Here is a 22,980-nt window from a genome sequence, read left to right on the forward strand (position 1 = left end):
TTCCAAATAATTGGACGGCAAGCGTATATATAAACTTTTGATTGTCTGAATACTATTGAAATAAATATTGAAAAAACTTTAAAACACTTTTAGATCTGAATTAACGTATTTATAGACGAGTGTATGGGGGTTTCAAAACCACGCTGCTCTGACATGACCATTTCTCTCCACACTTCTTCACACTCCTGACTACCTTTGTGTGTGTGTGTGTGTGTGTGTGCAAAAAACATTGCAATGTCCAGAAATGCCCTCTCTTTAATCATTTGCTTTTAAACTAAAACCTGACATATAAAGAGAGAGAGAGAGAGAGAGAGAGAGAGAGAGAGAGGGGTTCGGTTAGGTCATTAGCCATGAGACACTGCAGTTATTTTTATTTATGTGTTTATTTATGTTGTCTTATTATGCTGGTTGCTATGCGGCTCACGAAACCTAGGCTATGTGCCATCCATCGTGGCATCGCTGCTGCTGCGGTTTGGCTGTTTCTCAATACTTTTGAAAGTGTGTGTGTGTGTATTCTCCCCTGATGATCGACCTACTTGCCGTCTATCCTCGGCGGGATTTCATAAACAATATGGCCAACATTCGGAGAACGTGGAATTGAAATGAACTGATTGTTAAGGTCTTGAGTAAGCAAACATATCAGTTTCCACTCTTTATGAATCATTAGGTTCATCTTAACAGTTTGAGTTGGAATATCCACACCAGTGATCGGCTATCTAATGACCGACTTTGTGTCCTGCACGGCGAGTTTGGCATGCCTGATAAGCCTCAGTTAAAATGCGGCGGTCAAACGCGGTACCAATACATTGGAGTTCGCTCATCCCTGACACCCATATCAGTTCCTCCTATTAAAAAATAAGAAAGGAGGACACAGATAATAGTTTTAGTCAAGAAGAGAAAAGCGGGAGAACCGAGAGCACAATAAGGGTGAGCCGGAGAGGGAGAGAGCTTCTGTTTCACTCCAGCTGCTGTGGATGGAAAGGCCAGCGCTGTTTGCGATAATTACTTCATTAATCCAGCGAGCTGAATAGATTTGTACACTCCTGATCACTGGCTGTGATGTGATCCAAACAAAATGAGACAAAACATTAGCTCTTCTGTTGTTCTCTCACATCGCTGGATTGCTATCGTACTGAAGATTCTTTTTCAGCATGTTCCACATGTCCAGGTAGGTGACCAAAAAAAAGTAATTATTATTTTGGTGCCATTGTCCATTTCCGCTCGTGTTCTACCAAAGAGACATCACCGCTAATCGATCCTACACCATTTGAATGAAAATCCACCATCCAGCTGAGTTCACAATAGCCTCTGCCAACAAGCAGCTCCTGACTGCATGGCTAATTATTATTATTCACAATTTTATTCGTCACATACACAATCGTACACAGTAAAACATGTAGTTCAATGTTTTTTATGACTGGCCTAAATGGAAATAAAAATGTAAAACTAGAATATAAAATATAATAAATACAATGTAAATAAGAATGTAAAACTAGAATATAAAAAATAGGAAATATAATTTAAATAAAAATGTAAAACTAGAATATAAACTATAAAAAATATTTAAAAAATGTAAAACTAGAATAAAATACAAGAAATACAATTTAAAGTCGGCAATCCCCACATGCTTTAAAGAGTCCATCATTGTTCCTGTCCTGAAGAAACCCCATCCTGCTTCCCTCAATGACAACTGCCCCATAGCCCTGACCTCAGTAGCGATGAAGTGTTTTGAGCGGCTGGTCAGAGACTTCATCATCTCTTCACTACCAGACACACTGGATCCACTACAGTTTGCTTACCACCTGAACCGCTCAACAGATGATGCCATTTCTCACCTCCTTCACACATCACTCACTCACCTGGACACTAGAAAGGGGAATTATGTTAGAATGCAGTTTGTTGACTACGGTTCAGCGTTTAACACTATAATCCCCTCCACACTCGCCACCAATCTGGAGCACCTGGGACTCAGCCCATCTCTGTGTCAGTGGATCTCCAATTTCCTAACTGGCAGACCACAGGCAGTAAGGATGGGCAGACATGTCTCAGCCTCACTCACCCTCAGCACTGGAGTCCCCCAGGGTTGTGTTCTGAGCCCCCTGCTGTACTCTTTGTACACGTATGACTGCATGGCCACTACCAACTCCACCAACATTATCAAGTTTTCTGACGACATCGTTGTGGTCGGACTGATCTCTGACAATAATGAGACAGCCTACCTGGAGGAGATTAGGACTCTGGAGAACTGGTGCCTGAGGAACAACCTCCTCCTTAACGTCAGCAAGACAAAGGAGCTGATAGTGGACTTCAGCAGAAAGCAGGAGAGGAACTACCAGACCCCCGTGATCGACGAGAGCCCAGTGGAGAGAGTGGACAGCTTCAGATACCTTGGTGTTCACATCACGCAGAACCTGTCATGGTCCTGTCACATCAGCACCATGGTGAAGAAGGCCTGGCAGCGTCTCTTCCACCTCAGACGCTTAAGAGACTTTAGACTGCCCGCTAAGGTGCTTAGGAACTTTTACTCCTGCACCAGAGAGAGCATTATTATACGCCTCTCTACTCCCCTTAAAGCAAAAATGATTGAAATGCTCGTTTTAATCTATTTAGGTTTACAACTTGTTTACCAGGATTTTTTTTTTTTTTTTTAAAGATAAATAGTGAACAGGGAAAAAATAAATAAATAAATCACCATGGCACAAGCCTCACTTTTTACACAAATGCTGATTGGTACAAGGCAGTAAAATGAAGTCATCACTGTCTCTGACTTACTGATAATTTTGACCAAAACCTCAAGATATACATACAAATTTTGCTAACATTTCTCAACAACAATAAGACATTTGTTTATCTTTATCCTGGTCAGGGTTGCCATGTTACATGATAACACTTAAGTTATAAACAGGCCACGAAAATCTAATACCTGGCCTTCAGCCATATTTATTATAACACAGCCACAGATCTGTTCGACTGCAGGCCCCAAATGAATCTGTTCACTGTGACTACCAATGTATTTTTGTATTATATCTTTAGATTACAAATAGACAAAATTACATATCCAACAAAACAAACATGAGAAAGAAAATAAATCGCATGAGTTGAAGCGAATCTTTGATAGATTGTGTTACACAGGTGCGTTTTTATTTTTTCATTTAAACATTTCCATACATATTCAATATCTGCTTTGTGCATTTTTTACACACAAGTAAACTATAAACTTGCACAGCTTGGAAAGTTCCAAAAAATGGTGTCAAACCTTCTGATAGGCTGACTGGAATCAACTGGAGGTGTACCTGTGGAGGTATTTTAATACTCAGTGCCTCTTTGTTGGACACCAAAAGAAATTTGGTGGACCTCCAAGTGTGGTTTATCCTTGGCCTGAAGATACCGTGTTCATGTGTACAAACACTAGTATGCAAGTATAAACACCATGGGAGCCATCGTACCATTTAGGAAGAAGATGCATTCTGATTGCTATACACAAAGTTTGGTGTGTAAAGAATCTCATGAAGATGTTGGAGGAAAAAGTTAGACGAGTATCTATATCCACCAGTCCTAGACCAACATAACCACTACTTCAAAACCATCTTTAAAAAAAAGCCAGACTACAAAGAGCTTACTATTTTGAGAAAGGTCTGATGAAACAGAAATGAAACCGTTTGGTCATAACTACAGTCCAAAGATCATCTTTCCAAGTGTGAAGCATGGTGGCGGTATCATCATGCTCCTGTGACTCTTCACGGGAGTGACTCTTCCAAATGGACAGTAATCCCAAGTACAAGGAAGTAGGGAAAAACTGCCGACATGCCTGCGATGTTTTATTTAACCTGAAAAAAAGATGCGTGCAAAAGGCCTTGGTACAGTGGCCGAGAAGTGCAAAACAAAATTCAAAAACAAAACAAACCCAAAAACCAAACAAATCAGAAAACAAAATAAATACAAAAACAAAACAAATCAGAAAATAAAATAAATCCATAAACCAAACTAATCAGACAAACCGGAAAAGGTAGGTATAGTTTGCGAATGGAATTCTTACCACTGATTGGCCGAGACATCTGTCACTCAAGTTATACAGGAAGGCTGCGAGGCTGCAGCAGTAGAAAGTGGATTTGTGCATACATTAAGAGATCGCAAACTAATCTTTATGCCACGATATGCTATCAGTATATCTAAAATCACAGTATATATAGTGTTGAATGGATTCCACTTTCTTATAAATATTTGTTATTTTCTTTAAAAGATTTAAAAGTTGCACTATCGAAAGAATTGTTTAAAATGAACGCAGAACTCCACACATGTACAAGTTAGATACACAATTTCCTACTTCCTGTATAACTTGAGTGACAGATGTCTCGGCCAATCAGCAGTAAGAATTCCATTCGCAAACGATACCTACCGTTTCCGGTTTGTCTGAACTGTCCTTGTGTTTTTGGATATTATTATTATTTTGTTTTGCACTTCTCGGCCATCATACCTTGGTTATTATGGTCATCATCGAGAGTTTGGACACTGGCATTGTACTAAAAAAGATCATGAGTTTCATTTCAGGAGTAAATTAGCAGCTGGAGCAAGCTGCATGATCAGTGAAGTTCTAGCCAATACACTACAGAACCATAAGTTACGTCCTCTCTACAGAAGATAAACAGAGTAAATTAGCAATAAAGCAATGAGTTCTCTGATAGAGCTATAATACAGTATGAATCTGATGTAGATAAACGTATAAATCGAGTAATAAAGTGTCTGGTGTCCTGTAGGCAATTAGGACTTTTGAAGCTGTCACGGCTGATCAGTTACTCCATCGATCACTTCGGCTACACGAGCTGCCTTCTGTCGTTCATCAGCGTGATTCCAGTGAACGTGTCAAAAAAGGTTTTCTCTTCTGTCTGACTCACCAAGTTCCAAAGTTAGCCAAAAACACAACTTCATCGTTCAACAGCAATTGATCATTAAAACAGTTGCAGTCCAAACTTGTACTTATGTCTACATTCCCTAACATGACCTTCAAACGACGTTACCTGCCATTCATCTTTAGTCATCATTACCTCCTCATTAAATCCTGTATGGACAATCCTTCAAAAGCGGAAAAAACTACTTTCGTTGGTCGCTCCGAACTTCGAACACTCTCTAATTGGGTACCGGGGGAGGAGATGATCGGATATGTAGAAAACAGAGCAATGAATTGGATGCAATCGGCATTCTGAGAGGCTGTTTAAAATGATGCACCTTTTTTTCTCTGGCTAGGAAACATGTACTCACCAGCCTCAGGCCACAAGGTTCATTTCACAAACTCAGACACAGCATATGGTGATCTCGAGGCTAGTTACAGTTCGGTTAACTGCTGCTAAGATGGTCAAGTTGGATAGCTAGCTGTCCTAATGAGCAGCATATGAGAACTTTGAGACAGATGGAAAAAACAGAGCAGCAGTAAATTTTTTAATTCGGCAATAACAAGATTTCTGAACATTTAGACTGTGTCCTGTCTATGTCTGGTTCAATGCACATGTCTTCCACTGACACAATTAACCAGCAGACTAATTACTCATATGTCATGTTAACATACACTGACAAGACATAACATTATGACCACCTGCCTAATATTGTGTTGGTCCCCCTTTTGCTGCCAAAACAGCCCTGACCCATCTTGCACTGTGTATTCTGACACCTTTCTATCAGAACCAGCATTAACCTAACCAAATCCTTACGCTTGTCCATTTTTCCTGCTTCTAACACATCAACTTAAACAAAACATCAAAAACACAGGACTGGGTGGCAGACTGGAGCTCTAATTTGTCTTCTTGTTTAGCTGAAGAATCTGTCATTTGTTTACTCTTGAGATGCATCATTCCATCACAACTGATATAATAGTCGGAAAAATATCACTTTTTACGGCTGTACTTTTATGGAGCATATCACCCGAGAACCATTTCTACTGCCTTGTTCAACCTTGCTGAAGGTGAAGTCGTCTTTCGTAAATCAGTATGTGAAGACATGCAATCGTCGGTATGTGCAAGACATTTTAATATACACTTCATTGTTTCGTGTGTTTATAAGCAGACTATCCTATGCATAAAAAAAGAAATCTAAAAAACAAACGATTACAGACACGAGTGAACAAGGTAAATATACATTTTTGAAAATAGAAAAAAAAAAACATCTGAAAAAGCTGTGAATATATCACAGGAAATCAAGAAACTCAGGATTCTGCACCTGCCCTCGAACCGTATTAATTTTCACATGCAAATCCACACCATCTGTGTGGTGACTTGGTAAAATAAATCAGACTGTAGATGTATAAATTAATCAGCTTGCATAAACACATCTGGAATTTTGCCACCTTAATATAAAAGCTCTTCAAACTGCATAGCAAGGCAAAAGCGAAGAGACAACTGTATGTGAAAAAATTAGTTTTTTTTTTTTTAAACTGGAAGCCGTCTCTGGATGGATGTGTGTACATTTAAGTTAATCAAGGCCTGAGCGTGCTCAAATTCAGCTCTCTGCTCGTTCTACTGCAAACGTCCATTCCCCAGAGTTGTCCGAAAACAAAGTTTACCTCTCCTGGCTTTGTTACGAAGCAAACATCAGCTCTCTGGGGTTGTTTTGAGGCATACGTTACCACCCTAGACATTTCCTGAAGCAAACAGGCTCACACTAACTCCTAACTTGTCCGAATGCACAGCTCAGGGATCCAGTGATAGAACGCTGGATAAAAAACGAGCATTTCAGGAGGATCAGAAGGAGTAAACTCAGATGAAGTTGGCCAGGAGTCATCAGTTCCAGTCCTGGAAGGCTTGAATTAGGTCATTTCCTGGCTCATAGGCAGCTCGTAAGCTAGTGACTTACCAGATGGTGTGTTAATGAAAAAATATCACCAATCTGAAACCCTTCAGGACGGTTAAAGATGACCCTTGTCGAGGACATGAAACTGGTTATCGAATCCGGGATAAGTACAAGTAGTCTGATTTGATCAGTAATGAAGACATATGGCGGAGATTCAGCCTCCAGAAGAGAGCAGGATTTCAAGCACATCTCATTCAAGCAATCTGTCAGAAAGGAGAGAAGAAGAAAAAGAAGAAGAGCTCCAACAGCAGTGTGATGCTGAAATGGACATGATTTCTGTGCTTTTTTTTTTGGACAACATTGATACACATCACACAAATCATTGTTGATAACAGTTCAAACTGTGGTCAAGGACTCCTCCAGGATCTTTATGAAAGTGATAACCCTGGTGCTTTCCTATAGTTGGTTTGATGGAACAAATTGTACGAGGCTGCTGGGGAAAAAAAATAAAACGTTTATATCCCCACTAAAAAAAAGAAAGTGCTATTAAAGTACTCATTTAACTTCAGTACATTTTCTTACAAAGCTGGTGATAGTAATTACAGCTTAGAGACTTTTACAGTAAGAAGCAGCTCATTTTTCGCAGGAATGTGGTTCAAGTTTCCCCCAAAATTACACGGTTCCTTCTGATGCCCTCAATTTCAAACTCCTCTATAATTTTTCAGAAGTCAGAAGACGTGTAAGGCAGGGCTGAATTTATTTGGCTGTATGTTTGGGGGACGCAGTCTTATTGAAATGTCCTTCTCCCTGGATTGCTGTTTGTTTGTTTATTTATTGCCTAGGAGATATTTTCCTCACAATATCATGATGATCCCACCCCAGTGCTTCAATGAGTGGGTATATGATCCCACCCCGGTGCTATAATGAAGGTATATGATCCCACCCAATGTTTCAATGAAGGTATATGACCCCACCCCATGCTTCAATGTGTGGGTATATGCTCCCACCCTTGTGCTTCAATGTGTGGGTATATGCTCCCACCGCAGTGCTTTACTAAAGGGTATATGCTCCCAACCCCATGCTTCACAAATGTTATATGCCTTCATGCCTGGTGCTTCACTGAAGGTATATGCTCTCATCCCCATGCATCAATGTGGGTATATGATCCCAACCCATTGATGGTGCATGCTTCTACCCTGTTTCAATCAGAGCATATGCTACCATCCCTTACACATCACTAAGGGCATAGTCTTCCACCCCCATGCTTCACTAATGGTATATGCTCTTATTCCTGTGCTTCACTAATGGTATATGCTCCCACCCCCATGCTTCACTAATGGTATAAAGTGAGGGAAAAAATTATTTGATCCCCTGCTGATTTTGTACATTTGCCCACAAAGAAATGATCAGTCTGTAATTTAATAGTAGGTTTATCACATTTCAAAAAAGTTATACATTGATTTGCATTTTATTGAGTGAAATAAGTATTTGACCCCTTTGCAAAACATGACTTAGTACTTGGTGGCAAACCCTTGTTGGCAATCACAGACGTCAGACATTTCTTGTAGTTGGCCACCAGGTTTGCACACATCTCAAGGAATTTGGGCCCACTCCTCTTTGCAGATCCTCTCAAAGTCATTAAAGTTTTGTGGCTGACCCTTCAGCTCCATCCACAGATTTTCTATGGGATTAAGGTCTGGAGACTGGCTAGGCCACTACAGGACCTTAACGTGCTTCTTTTTGAACCTCTCCTTTGTTGCCTTGGCCGTGTGTTTTTGGTCACTGTCAGGATGGAATATCCATCCACGACCCATTTTCAATGCCCTGGCTGAGGGAAGGAGGTTCTCACTTGTTCTCACTCAAGATTTGATGGTACATGGCTCCGTCCATCATCCCTTTGATGCGGTGCGGTTGTCCTGTCCCCTTAGCAGAAAAACACCCCCAAAGCATAATGTTTCCACCTCCATGTTTGACGGTGGGGATGGTCTTCTTGGAGTCATAGGCAGCATTCCTCCTCCTCCAAACATGGCGAGTTGAGTTGATGCCAAAGAGCTGGATTTTGGTCTCATTTGACCACAACACTTTCACCCAGTTCTCCTCTGAATCATTCAGATGTTCACTGGCAAACTTCAGATGAGCCTGTACATGTGCTTTCTTTAGCAGGGGGACCTTGCGGGCGCTACTGGATTTCAGTCTTTCACGGCGTAGTGTGTTACCAATTGTTTTCTTGGTGACTATGGTCCCAGCTGCCTTGAGATCATTGACAAAATCCTCCAGTGTAATTCTGGGCTGATTCCTCACCGTTCTCATGATCATTGAAACTCCATGAGGTGAGACCTTGCATGGAGCCCCGGACCGAGGAAGATTGACAGTCCTTTTGGGTTTCTTCCATTTGGGAATAATCACAACTGTTGTCACCTTCTCACCAAGCTGCTTGGCGATGGTCTTGTAGCTCATTCCAGCCTTGTGTAGGTCTACAATCTTGTCCCTGACATCCATGGACAGCTCTTTGGTCTTGGCCATGATGGAGAGTTTGGAATCTGATTGATTGCTTCCTTCTGTGGACAGGTGTCTTTCATACAGTTAATGAGCTGAGATTAAGAGCACTCCCCGAGAGTGCTCCTACTGTAATCTCAGCTCCTTACCTGTATAAAAGACACCTGGGAGCAAGAAATCTTTGTGACTGATAGGGGATCAAATACTTATTTCACTCATTAAAATGCAAATCAATGTAGAACTTTTCTGAAATGTGTTTTTCTGGATTTTTTTTGTTGTTATTCTGTCTCTCACTGTTCAAATACACCTACCATTAAAATTACAGACTGATCATTTCTTTGTCAGTAGGCAAACAGACAAAATCAGCAGGGGATCAAATAATTTTTTCCCCTCACTGTATGCTCCCATCCCCGTGCTTCACTAAGGGTATATGCTTCCATCTGCGTGCATCAATCTGTGTATATAATCCCACCCTATGTACTTCAAAGTAAGTATATGCTCCCACCCCTTGCTTCACTAATGATATATGCTCCCACCCCTTGCTTCACTAATGATATATGCTCCCACCCCTTGCTTCACTAATGGCATATGCTCCTACCCTATGTTTCACTGAGGGAACACAGTGTTCTCTGGAACCTCTGCACAGCCCTCATTTCAGCAAATATGTTGATCTGAATTATTGCTGTAGAGAATTTCTGTTTGGTGTGACCAGAGTATATTGCTCCCGATTTTTTTTCTACATGCTTCTAGTCTACTTCTTAGACTAAGAACGGGAATTATTTTTTATTATTTTCAAACTTTACATGTATTTTTTTAAAACTCCTTTTCAGAAAACTTTTTAAAATTGATATCTTAAGATTGCTTAATTTTGTCTTCATATTTAATAGAAATGTCAAAAGACATTGTGTGTGTAAATGTGAAGTGGATTAAATACAAAAAAAACCAAAAGGGTCTGAATACCTATTTCGTCTTAGACACACACAGAAACACACACAAATAATGAATCTTTTGCGTTCCATCTACAAGACATTTTCCTGCAGCAATTTCAGCTCATCTCTTCTGCGCTTTGCCGTGATTGCAAAAACCCAGCGGTGATTTAGGAGTTGTTTGGATCCTGTGGGCTGCTTTTTGTCTGTAGGTTTAGAAAAGAATTGATGGATTGTCTGTGGAGAGAAAGACTTCAGTCTAAAAGCGATGAAGTAACTATTAAAAAATGAAAGCAAACAAAATCCGCTGCATAATACAACAAACGCTGTCAAAGCTCAGCATTTTCCCAAAAGGAGACGCAATAATATATTAACCTTAGAAAACTGACATGATTGCAAATAATTAGAAGAAGCTTGTTTCTGTTTTCTGTGGAGCTGCACGGCGTGGAGAAAAAGCTCTAGCAGAGTGACCTGATAGATGCAATCATCTGAGGCAGAATAAGGCACTGCCTTCGATTTGTAGGATATTATTCGATGGATTATATTTGCATATGTTTGGTGCATAAGATACACTATATTGCCCAAAAGTTTTGGGACACCCCTCCAAATTATTGAGTTCAGGTGTTGTTTTTCAGTGGTTGGGCTCGGCCCCTTAGTTCCAGTGAAAGGAACTCTTAATGCTTCAGCATACCAAGACATTTTGGACAATTTCATGCTCCCAACTTTGTGGGAACAGTTTGGGGATGACCCCTTTCTGTTCCAACATGACTGCACACCAGTGCACAAAGCAAGGTCCATAAAGACATGGATGAGTGAGTTTGGTGTGGAGGAACTTCACAGAGTCCTGACCTCAACCTGATAGAACACCTTTGGGATGAATTAGAGTGGAGACTGTGAGCCAGACCTTCTCGTCCAACATCAGTGCCTGACCTCACAAATGCACTTCTAGAGGAATGGTCAAAAATTCCCATAAACACACTCCTAAAACTTGTTATCATTACAAAGTACGGGCCAAATCCATATTAAATTCACGTGCATGTAAAGGCAGCAGTCTCTGCTCTAATTGTCCAAAATGTCTTGGTATGCTGAAGCATTAAGAGTTCCTTTTACTGGAACTAAGGGGCCGAGCCCAACCCCGGAAAAACAACACCTGAATTCAATAATTTGGAGGGGTGTCCCAAAACGTTTGGCAACAGTGTATATAGATGATTATTTTCTGTATATTTGCAGCTATGAACGTCCCAAATTTCCAAACTTTACCTGTTGGCTTACTTGATGTAGATATTTTCCAGCTCTTGTCTTTTGCTGACTGAACACTCCAACATTTGAGTAAAAACAATAGGATTGGATTTTTTAAAGCCCTGTAACTTCTCCTGATTCAAGATAAGCAGTTTTTTTCCTATTCAGTAGCCTGTTGGATTCACAGACAGACCAAACTGAGTGGCTCGTATTGAAGGATACAATCAGATATGCAGTCAAGAGGAATGTCAATGTTGTGGAAGAGTCACAAGCAGAGAAAAATGAAAAATAAATAAAAAAATTTAAAATATCAGGGAACGCAGGATTAACTGACTGCTTATTTGTGAAAATGTGAATGAGAAAGAAAAGTAAATCCAGCAGAAAACTAAGTAATTAAAATTATGCTTAAGTTTTGTTGATGTTCGAGTTGCACAAAATTCACAAATAAGGAAGGTGAAGTTGTGAAATTTACGCAAAATCTAGCAAAAATTATATTATATAATATTAATATATTATATATATTTACTAAATAAATATTATTATATTTTTTTCTTCATGACTGCAGATTTTCCACAGATTCTGACATGTTCACACATTCAGCCAAATCCCTCTTCTTTCAAAAATAAATAAATAAATAAATAAAACATGCCCACAAAAACAATCTGCATTGCTAATTTCGGGAAGAAAAATAAAGCCACTGCAAAATGGAGCATTTTTTAATTTTTCAGCCTCAACACCATTATCAAGTTTAATATTCAGATATAGATCACCAAGTCTAATATCAGATCTTCACCATAAATCTGCACACATCTGTATACACAACATCCATTTTCTGAGACAAATCTCTTCCCTAGCAAAACGATGCTCTTGTTGCGTTTCCTTCTTTCCTCTTGCCATGTTTCCTTCTGTTTGCACTTTCATTTTAGACCAATACATTTAATACAAAGGCACACAGCAGGTGGTTTTTTTTTTTTTTTTTTTTTTTTTTTTTTTACCATTTTCTGACTATTTTTATTCTATTTTATGACCTGGACAGCTGAAAAGCATTCGGGTTGTGTTAGTGATGAATATGTGATGTGTAGGATTGTAAGCACAAATGTAATAGTGAGCTCCGACCCTTGGTACAGTTCTGTTTAGGCCAATGAGATCAGTGGTCTTACCTGACAGGCGCTCCAGAGCTGCTCCGCTAGGCGGGCGATGCGGGTCAGGAGGAGGTGAACTAGCAGAGGTCTGAGCACACTAGCGCCTCCTAGACAGATCAGACACTGGGTCAGATTGTCCTGCACCACAAACTGAAGGAAAAGATAAAAAAAAAAAAAAAACACATTGTTGAGATGCTGGTCTACTACACAGATACGGACAAGGACAAATGCAAACAACGTCATGCAATTACTGCAACATGACAAATACACTATATTGACAAAAGTTTTGGGACACCCCTCCAAATCATTCAATTCAGGGGTTGGGCTCGGCCCCTTAGATCCAGTGAAAAGAACTCTTAATGCTTCAGCATACCAAGACATTTTGGACAATTTCATGCTCAACTTTGTGGGAACAGTTTGGGGATGACCCCTTCCTGTTCCAACATGGAACACCTTTGGGATGATTTAGAGCAGAGACTGTGAGCTATTTCAAAACTAGGACGCCTGCCTTTACATGCACATGAAAGTAATATGGAGTTATCCCGCCTTTTTTGCCACTATTACAGCTTCAAATCTTCTGAGAAGGCTTTCCACAAGGTTTAGGAGAGTGTTTATGGGAATTTTTGACCATTCCTTTAGAAACACTTTTTTAAGGTCAGGCACTAATGCTGGACGAGAAGGTCTGGCTCACAGTCTCCGCTCTAATTCATCCCAAAGGTGTTCTATCAGGTTGAGGTCAGGACTCTGTGAAGTTCCTCCACACCAAACTCACTCATCCATGTCTTTATGGACCTTGCTTTGTGCACTGGTGTGCAGTCATGTTGGAACAGGAAGGGGTCATCCCCAAACTGTTCCCACAAAGTTGGGAGCATGAAATTGTCCAAAATGTCTTGGTATGCTGAAGCATTAAGAGTTCCTTTCACTGGAACTAAGGGGCCAAACCCAAGCCATGAATTGAATGATTCGGAGGGGTGTCCCAAAACATTTGGCAATATAGTGTATTTTATATATAAATATAGCACAACTGTCTCAATCCTTTTCCTGCATTTCACGTTTCATGCATTTTAGCTCTTTTTCAGTCTCTGTGATCTAGGAGAGAATTCTGCATAAAAAGATTTGCGCTAGCCGTAAACGCAGTGTGAGGAATAAATAAAAAAAAATCGACTAAGCACCTGAGAGGTGATAAGAAGGCGTTCAATTTCCTGTTGAGTAACAGGGATGATGGGGGGATCGTGTAATGGGCACTGAAAACGTCACACTGCTCTTGAGAGTCTCGACTTTGGTTTTATTTATTCAGAGATGAAGGAATGGCTTTTAAAGGTCACAGCTTTCTTGAGGTCAAACTAGAACAAAGAGGCAAAGCCACCAACTGGCATAAAAAAAAAAGAAAAGCTTACTTTTATCAAAGGTGAAACTTTGTGCTTAATTTAATGCAGACTAATATAACTTTATCTCTATGCTTTTCTTATTCTGACAAGGACATGAATAAATGTGTATGAGACGAACAATTTTGAACCTTGAAGTCTAAACATAATGGAATAGCGACTGCAGCTCAGACAACCGCTCTGTACAGCTGAGGTGAGCAGAAAAGCAATAAGCTCGAGCTGAATGAACTCCAACAGCACCAATTATTAGACAAAAATGGCCGTCTGAGACTGGACCGGAACCTGGACTGTCAGTCCGATCTTTAGTAGAACCCGAGTACGACTCTCAAACTCGACTGGAAAAATTACAGCACAGTGTTAAAGCTACTGAGTGAAATAAAAAGCTAATCAAAATTTAAGTCATTTCCAGAAGATTCTACTTTGAAACCAAAGTGCCTTTAAAAAGTGAGGGCATGAAGATCACAAGATAGTGAAGAAGTTGAGTTAAAGAGAAGATGTGGAACACCCGGAGAAAAAAAAAAAAAAGCTTAAAAATCTGGATCTGGACTGCAGTTGATCCGAAAAGATTTATAACTTCAGCAGAAACAGAACTAGAAACTATAATGAATTTCCTGGTAAGACAAACTCCGTAATATCCTTAGAAGCTTAAATTTTTTCCAAAGTGCCACCTAATTGTGTTTATAAATAAATACAATTATTTTACAATTGCACTGTCTGGAGTCTGAAGGTTTCTGCCTCGTGTCATCTCAGGGAGTTTTCCCTCCACCACGTCACCACTGACTGATATTTCAGTACATTTAAAATCCTGAATTTATCCATAAATTATTAATTTCTATAAAGCTGATTTGAAGTGATACAGTATACAAATAAAACGGAAATAAATCATAGGTGAAAATTGTGTTAATTGGGACACTGAATTTTTTTTATCGATTCTATTAAAATAATAAATAAATAAATAAAATAAATAAATAAATATATGAATAGAACATTTTGAATGATTCTGACCTGAGGTGTAGAAGTGTGAGACAAAAAATAATGAATTCAAAATCATTTGCTTGATTTCAAATAAAGATTTGAAGCCTGGGCCACTATTTTGTCTGCTCTTAATACTACTACTGCTAATAATAATAATAATAATAATAATAGTAATAATTAGTTGAGTATCACATGAGAAAAAGGTCTTAACAGCTCTACTGTTGTAGCGGAGAAGCCGCTTTAAATAAAAGCATGTGGCATGGAAATGAATATAAATGTAAATGAGTATAAACAGCGCTTTAACCAGAACACGAACATGCTGAGATGCGCGTTAAAGACAGACATGACCTCTTCCCTCCTACGTCAGACGCGGAGCTCAGCACACGGAGGAGCTACGAGAGGCAAAAAGAAAGAGCGGATTAACGTTGAGCGCCAAAAGTGCAAATTAGTCACATGCCTACAGGAGAGAAGCCATTTCCAAAACTAATTGAAAATTATTTTTAAGAATGTAATTAAAACAAGGGCAAATCAGCCAGGAAGAGAAGGAGGAGAAGGAGGTCTCGCAGATTTACAAGGAGACAAAACGAGAGAGAGAGAATTCTGAATCTTTGCTCATTAAAAACCCAGCCAGTAGGCAGGAAAAAACCTGAGCAGACAAATTCTTTCAATTAAATGAAAAAGAAAAACATAATTAAAAACATAAATAAAAAACAAATTTAATATTATATATATATATATATATATATATATATATATATATATATATATATATATTATATATATATATAAAATTAAATACAAAAAAAGAAATTAAAAGAAACAAGTAAAAAGTAGATATATGTGTGTAATATACTGAAATAAAAGCAGTAAAGATTGCAATGAAAAGCAGAAAAATTAATGCAGTGCAGGATTTAAGGTGCAACTAAAAAACAACAAAAATAAAAACAGAAAGCGAATGATGTCATAATTACAACTTTCCGATTCAGAAATACAAGCTTCCCAGGAGGATTTGAAGGCACAGCTGTATAGGAGTAGGACATGAGACCTGCTGGGGCTGATGGTCAAGCCACGATACGTGCAAAGCATGAGAGCCACAAGGTGACCGAGAATAAGATGTGATTTAGGAATTTTTTTGTAAAAGAAACACAATGAGACAGGAAACGTAAGACAGGATAAGACAAATTGGAGAAATTTTCCAGAATATCGTTAACAGCATTTATTATTTTTAATTTAAATGAATACAATCATGTCGTCTTAGATTATAACCTGGTTCTCCAACAATTTTGGTTTAAAAAAAAAAGTTAGTATAGTCCAGTCTTCAGTAGAACTCTTAGTTTAAGCTTTTAGTTTAATTTTGTGAAAAGTTTCATTTTTTTGAAATCTTGAGTTCTATATCCAAAACTTAAAGAGAAGAAATACGACGTGGAACGGTTAAAAAAAAATGGGGGGAAAAAATCTTGGGTTATTAGACAGGAATTGTTAGAGATCTGGCAACCCGGGTATAAGCTAGGACAAAATTACTTTCTCACATGAACTTTATATTGCTTTCATTTATAAACCAACTAAATGAAAAAAAATCAGTGACATTAAAAAGCACTTTGAAGGATATTCCAGTCCAAATTTTCTTTCTATTTCCATTCATTTCAAATAAATAAATAAAATAAATCCCTTGTTCATTTCTTTGCTCTCAACCGATTCTCGGCTCATTAACGCTTCAAATTCACCCCCCCCGAAAACGTTCCTGCTGAATGAGGAAGAATAGCGAGCTTGAGCTCAATGGGTTATTGTGCATGTTCATCAAGCTCACAGCGTCGGTCCAAATAGAACCATGAAAGCTAATCTCAAAGCTCTTGATAAGCACAAAGACATGCAGATCCTCCACTCGGGGAAATGGCACGTCGCGTTATAAAGAGTTACGGCGTTATTGGAAGCGGGCAGCCGTCCAATCGGCTCGCTTCCAACTCAGACGAGATGGTGGGTGAGAAGGAGCGTTGTTGTTATTCGCTGCTGGGTTCACCTCCTCGCAGCATTCAGCCTCCACCTGCGTCTTACTCCGTCAGCTACAGAACTGTTTGTCAGACGTGAATAAATTCCCGAAGCGCAGATATCATCTAAACGATCCAATATGTGGCGTGTGCGATAGAAATCACAAATCTCAGGAATGAGGTGAAGCTGCGGAGGAAAACGTGTCTATAGTTTTAGTTCATACTCTGTGTCTGAGAGAACTGGGGAAGTAAATTGGCAAACTTCAACAAACTTGAACAAGCAGAAATGGGTAAATGGGAAGGAACGAATTCTAATCTCATAGCTCACTAGACTTTATGTATCTGTCTTGTGTACTGTACTTTAAACCAACCAGCCATAACATTATGACCACCAGTCTAATATCGTTTTGGTCCCTCTTTTGCTGCCAAAACAGCCCTGACCCGTCGAGGCGTGGACTCCACTAGATCCCTGAAGGTGTGCTGTGGTATCTGGCACCAAGATGTTAGCAGCAAATCCATTAAATCATGCAAGTTGCGAGGTGGGCCGTATGGGAGGTGCGCCCTATGGGCCCCATCTTGCAACTTACACGACTTAAAGGATACTTGAGATAGATACTGACCACTGCAGACCGGGAACACCCTACAAGAGCTGCCGTTTTGAAGATCCTCTGTTCCAGTCGTCTACCCCATGTCAAACTCGCTCAAATTGTTACGCTTGCTTCTAACACATCAGCTTTGAGGACAAAATGTTCACTAACTGCATAATATATCCCACCCACTAACAGGTGCCATGATGAGATCATCAGTGTTTTTCATGTCACCTCTCAGACTGATCGGTGTATTTGAATAGGATAATTTACTTCTTAGCCCTTATTTCGGAGTCATCTTATGTCATCTCCGTCTCTTTATGCAGTACCAGGATCCTGGAGGAATACGTTCTTTCACTTCTCTGTGTACCGCATCAGCTATATATGGACTTGTGAAAGCTCCAGTGTGAGACTGTGTTCCAGCCCCGACCAGAAACGCTGACGAGGCGGAAAAAGTGGTAGCTGATGCACTAAACTGCACAAACTGCAAAACTATCCATAGTTTTTTGAAAAATCAATTTTTTGTACTGACTTTTATAAATGTCACACAGTTCATTCAAACACATTCAAATATATTCGATTCCCTGCCAGAATATCATAAATTCATTAGTTTAAATTTAAAGGAATACAAAAGTTAACTTAGAATCTGTTTCCCTAACAATCCTGATTAAAAAAAAACAAAAAAAAAAAGTTCAAGCACTGAGAAAGTTTTTCCATAAATATAACAGCATGGTGGTGAAGCTACCAAGACATTTCCAGAGGATTATAGTTTGAAACCAAAGTTACCTGCTGCTTTAAAAAGTTGAGGAAACTCAACATGAAGATCACGAGACGGTAAATCAATAGTTAAGCCTGAAGATTTGTTCTCGTGGAAGTCTGCTGAACCACACGCTGCTTTTTTACATGATTTGGGGTCGTAATTGTCCGCTCAAGACTGCTTGCTGTTATCTCCCATTTCCGTATCATTAGGTTAATTTACTGATAGGTCAAGAGGATATTCGAAACTTTTAAGATGCCCCCTGCTGGATCAGATGCTAAATGACAAAATTAAAATCTTCTTAATGCACTTAAGCTGCATGTTAATATTAACATTTGGGTAAATTATAGTTCGAATATGAATTGCTCACGTCGTGTTTGAAGGTGGGTTAGAAAGTGACAGCGCTAATCTGTAGTTGTAATGCTGTCCTGATGGTTTCTAGCAAACAGTCCGAGTGTAATGTAGTTTAGATTTAGCTCTAAATAAAGAAAATACAGCCAGGACACTGTGTGGTGGTGAAATTTCCAGCACAGCATTTTGACATTCTATGATCGCTGTACTGAACAGAAGACCTTTAGCTTCGTCGCCATGAACCTGTGAGAAATTCTAAAAAACTGAATATTTTGCGTTTATTCCGTAAAGCCATTTGCGTTTTAAACAACACGGCTGTGCTCATTAGTTTACATTTAAGCGCTCTAAATAAGCACTAGCTGGTTTGTTTATGATGGATGTGGGTGTGTTTTTAGAGATGCAGCTTGTGGTGAACCAGATGTGATTAGATGCAGAAAACAGCAGAGCTGGCAGCCATCTTGACCTCATCTGGATGCTAAACAAAGAGCGATGCATCATCCCAGTCCTCCATCAACTAGGAAACCTGTGTGCTGTCCGTATTTGGCGTGTTAAATAAATTCCATCATGCTTGCAAAATTCAGTATTACATCACATTGTATATAAGGTATTGTTTACACACACGATTGTTGACGTGTGTTCGAGGACATCGTTTCGTCCTGATATGCAGGGATGTGATATCCTGTGATGTACTGCAAAGGGCATCTTGTGCACAGGTCAAAGCAATCATGCCCCGAGAGAGAAATGATGAAGCCATCTCCAAAAAAAAATAAATAAATGAATAAATAAAGGTAATAAGCAACACTTTCTCTTTTTTCGAATAAATAAACAAATTACATTCATATTAAATTAATATTAAGCCTAATTTGTAGCATGGACATATCATTTGGGCAAGAGACCTGGTTTACTGTGCACTTTCTGTACTTTAGCATGGAAAAGAAATGTTTTTAAGCATTGAGCCATCACAACTTTTAGAAGAAATGCCACTGAACAGAGTAAAGCTGGGTGTTCAATTAAAGGAATACAAACACGTGTGAGAAAACCATGTCGCCAAGATCACCAAGAACAGATCGCCAAGAACTACAGCCTAACAACGTCTAATAAAGTAAAGCTGAAACTTACTTCATTTAAAAAAAAAAAAAAAAAAAGTTCAAGTATTCAAGTAGTGAAGTTCAGGCAAAGTTCAAGCATTGGAAAAGTTTTTCTTCCATATTTCCCATCAATACATTAAATAAATAAATAAATAAATAAAAAAACTTGGAAAATGTTTTACCTTCCCAAGAACCACTCAAGCCCCCCATGCTCCAACATTTGAAATAAATAAATAAATAAGTAAAAAATAATAGATAGAAAATTAATAAATAAACAAAATCAAACAAACAAACAAGACAGATTCTCATTGAGAAAGTGATTACTGTGACTAAAAAAAAGAAAAAGAAATGATCTTTCAATTTTCAATAATTTTCACACAAATCGATATTTCATTTCAATACATAGAAATCTCTCTCTCTCGTCTGGCTAGCTTCTTCATTTTCTCTCGAGGGGTTTAACCAGAAGCTGACTGCCTGTTGTTCTTTATGCTTCATGCTCCTTAGTATTGCCTGTCATTCGTAATCCATCTGGTAAAAACGTTCCAGGTCCTTGTCTGATTCACAGACAGGTTACACATCACACATTCAGCCACAGTGTATTTTTTTTAAAAATTGAGTGACAATAAGCCACTTGGAGTGTATAGTAATATATCCTTCAATAAAAGCAGTGATGATGAGCAGAACAGTAACACAAGCATCACTGATTTAATGTCGCAACTAGTAAAACCTCTTCTGGAGCTGGGCTAATATATACACGCCCTTAAGTGCTTAGTGAAGCGATAAAGGGTTATCAGTCTTTGTGTGAAGGCAGTGACTCGGCTGTTCAGGGGGTCAGGGAAGTTCATTTCAACATCTGGAGGCCAAATTGTCTTGGTGAATATCGTTGATGTGTCTTAAGGGATTTCCTTGCTGCTGACGTTTGAAATTATGGGATACAGAACATTGTTGTGTATATTGTTGGTGTATGAAACTTTACTACAGAAACATTGTTGGTGTAAATAAAAATGGGTTAGAAAACACTGTGTACAGAAGCAAAGGTGTAGAACACTGTTGGTGTACGGAGTCAAGGGGTACAGAATATTGTTGGTGTATGCAAAAATGGGATAGAGAACATTGTGTACATAATCACGAGGTACGGACTATTGTTGGTGTACAGAACCATGAGATACAGAATGCTGTTGGTGTCAATAAAAAAAGGGATCAAGAACATTGTTGGTGTATGGAATCAGAAGGTAAAGAACATGGGTGTATGTAAAAATGGGACAGAGAACATTGTGTATGTAATCATGAGGTACAGACTATTATGGAAGTAAGTATAGTATAGTAGTATAGTATGGAACCAATATAGTAGTATAGTATGGAACCAAAAGTGCAGAACATTTTGGTGTAAATTAAAATGAGATGGAGAACGTTGTTAGTGCATGGAATAAGGAAGTACAGATTATTGTTGGTGTACAGAACCATGAGGCACAGAACACTGTTGGTGTACGGAACCATGAGGCACAGAACACTGTTGGTGTACGGAACCATGAGGCACAGAACACTGTTGGTGTACGGAACCATGTGGTACAGAACACTGTTGGTGTACGGAACCATGAGGTACAGAACACTGTTGGTGTACGGAACCATGTGGTACAGAACACTGTTGGTGTACGGAACCATGTGGTACAGAACACTGTTGGTGTACGGAACCATGTGGTACAGAACACTGTTGGTGTACGGAACCATGAGTGGACCAGTAGCTTCAGATTGCTGTATTTTTACTGTGTTTCATATCTGAAGGAAGGAGAAACTGCCAGTGGTGGAAAAGCAGCAGTGGCGTGATGTAGAAAACCTGCCCAGTATAAGTCTCAGTAAGTCCAACTCTTAAGATGCCACAGGGTTGGATAAGTACATGATGTACATTTGAAGTACATGGCATCTCTGGTAAGAAGTAGCTGGACCACACATTGCTGCGTGCATGCTGCGATTGCAGAACCCCCCCAAGGAGATGACAAGTGCGTGACCTTGGGGACGTTTCTCCAGGGACAGATGGCAGTTCAGTCATCCTGGGATTTCACACTGCTGGGATTCCTATAATGAGTTGCCTGACAGACCTGATGACATACAAAATGAAACATAATTATAGTTATGAGGATCTCCTCCATGGCACCACATGGGGATGAGCTGTATTTTGGACAGGAAGTGAACGGTACCACACAGGGCCATTTAAAAGAGACAGGCTGGTATCTGAGCTAGCACCTGAAGACCATCGTTGGACTCAAAATGATTAAAAATCTCAATCCTGGAAACAATCTGACTTTGGTGAATGAGAATGGAACAAGAACTCTATTTTTAACCACTTAGTTTACTTGTTTTCCATGAAATATTATTTGACTATTTTGTGGATAAAATATACCCTAAACCAGTTTCCCCCATCCAATTATTTTAACATTATACATTTTAATTCCCACTACAAGTTTTTTCCTGTGTAGAAGATTTTCTGCTGACAAATTTTGCTGACATCTGTGTGAAGAACCACATGCGACTTCTGACGGTCAGGTGTCCACATACTTTTGGCCATATTGTGTAACTCGCACTGCATTTAAAATCAAAACACTAGTTACAGTCAAACAAATCTTATACAAAGTCTTGCTGCCTTTTATCTGATGGAGCAAATGCAGTATGCTAAATCACCAGTGAGAGCATCAGTAGAAGATCTCTTATTCTTCCTTTTCCAAATACATGTTTCTATTCCATAGTCTGTATTAATGCATAAAGTTTTACCTTTGAGCTAATGTGCCACCTTTCAGCCTCGCTAACTTCTCAAACTTTTCTAAAACCTATCTGACTGAATCATTCATCATTGACACTGGAGACTGTTACCAACTGTGTGGCCTTTGTGAGGTGAAATTCTACCCAAATTGCCTCAATGTCACAGGGGGAAAAAACAGCTCACTCAGCTTAGCAACTTGAGCAGGACATTAAAGTGTTCTAGAATTACACCCCAGTGTGTGATGGAGGTATGGTGTGACTGGAGAGTTCTCCAAGGAGAAAAGAAATGGTCAGAGCAGCTTAGTCGTGTTGGGTTCAAAGAAAATTCTGCCATACGTGATAAACTAGGAGTATCTAAACGATGAGGGAAGAACCGGATGAGTTGTGTGTCATTAGCGTAGAAATAGCATGAGATTCATGGAGCAGGAAAAAAGAAGAGGATTTAGCAGTAAGCCTTGTGGGACCTCATAGTAGAATGTGTGCTGATCAAACATGGATCTGTCTCCCTTGACACCAGC

General features: G+C 39.2%; 1 protein-coding gene across 1 annotated transcript in view; it reads right to left on the reverse strand.

Annotated features, from left to right (window-relative positions):
* The window catches only part of mei4 (meiosis-specific, MEI4 homolog (S. cerevisiae)), a 49,917-nt gene that overhangs the window by 13,485 nt on the left and 13,452 nt on the right, over positions 1 to 22,980 (reverse strand). Inside the window, exon 4 of the mRNA XM_058390907.1 lies at positions 12,599 to 12,730. Coding sequence (XP_058246890.1) covers positions 12,599 to 12,730 — 132 coding nt within the window. The remainder of the gene's footprint in view (positions 1 to 12,598; positions 12,731 to 22,980) is intronic.

This window comes from Hemibagrus wyckioides, linkage group LG06 (assembly GCF_019097595.1).
Source record: "Hemibagrus wyckioides isolate EC202008001 linkage group LG06, SWU_Hwy_1.0, whole genome shotgun sequence".
Classification (NCBI taxonomy): Eukaryota; Metazoa; Chordata; class Actinopteri; order Siluriformes; family Bagridae; genus Hemibagrus; species Hemibagrus wyckioides.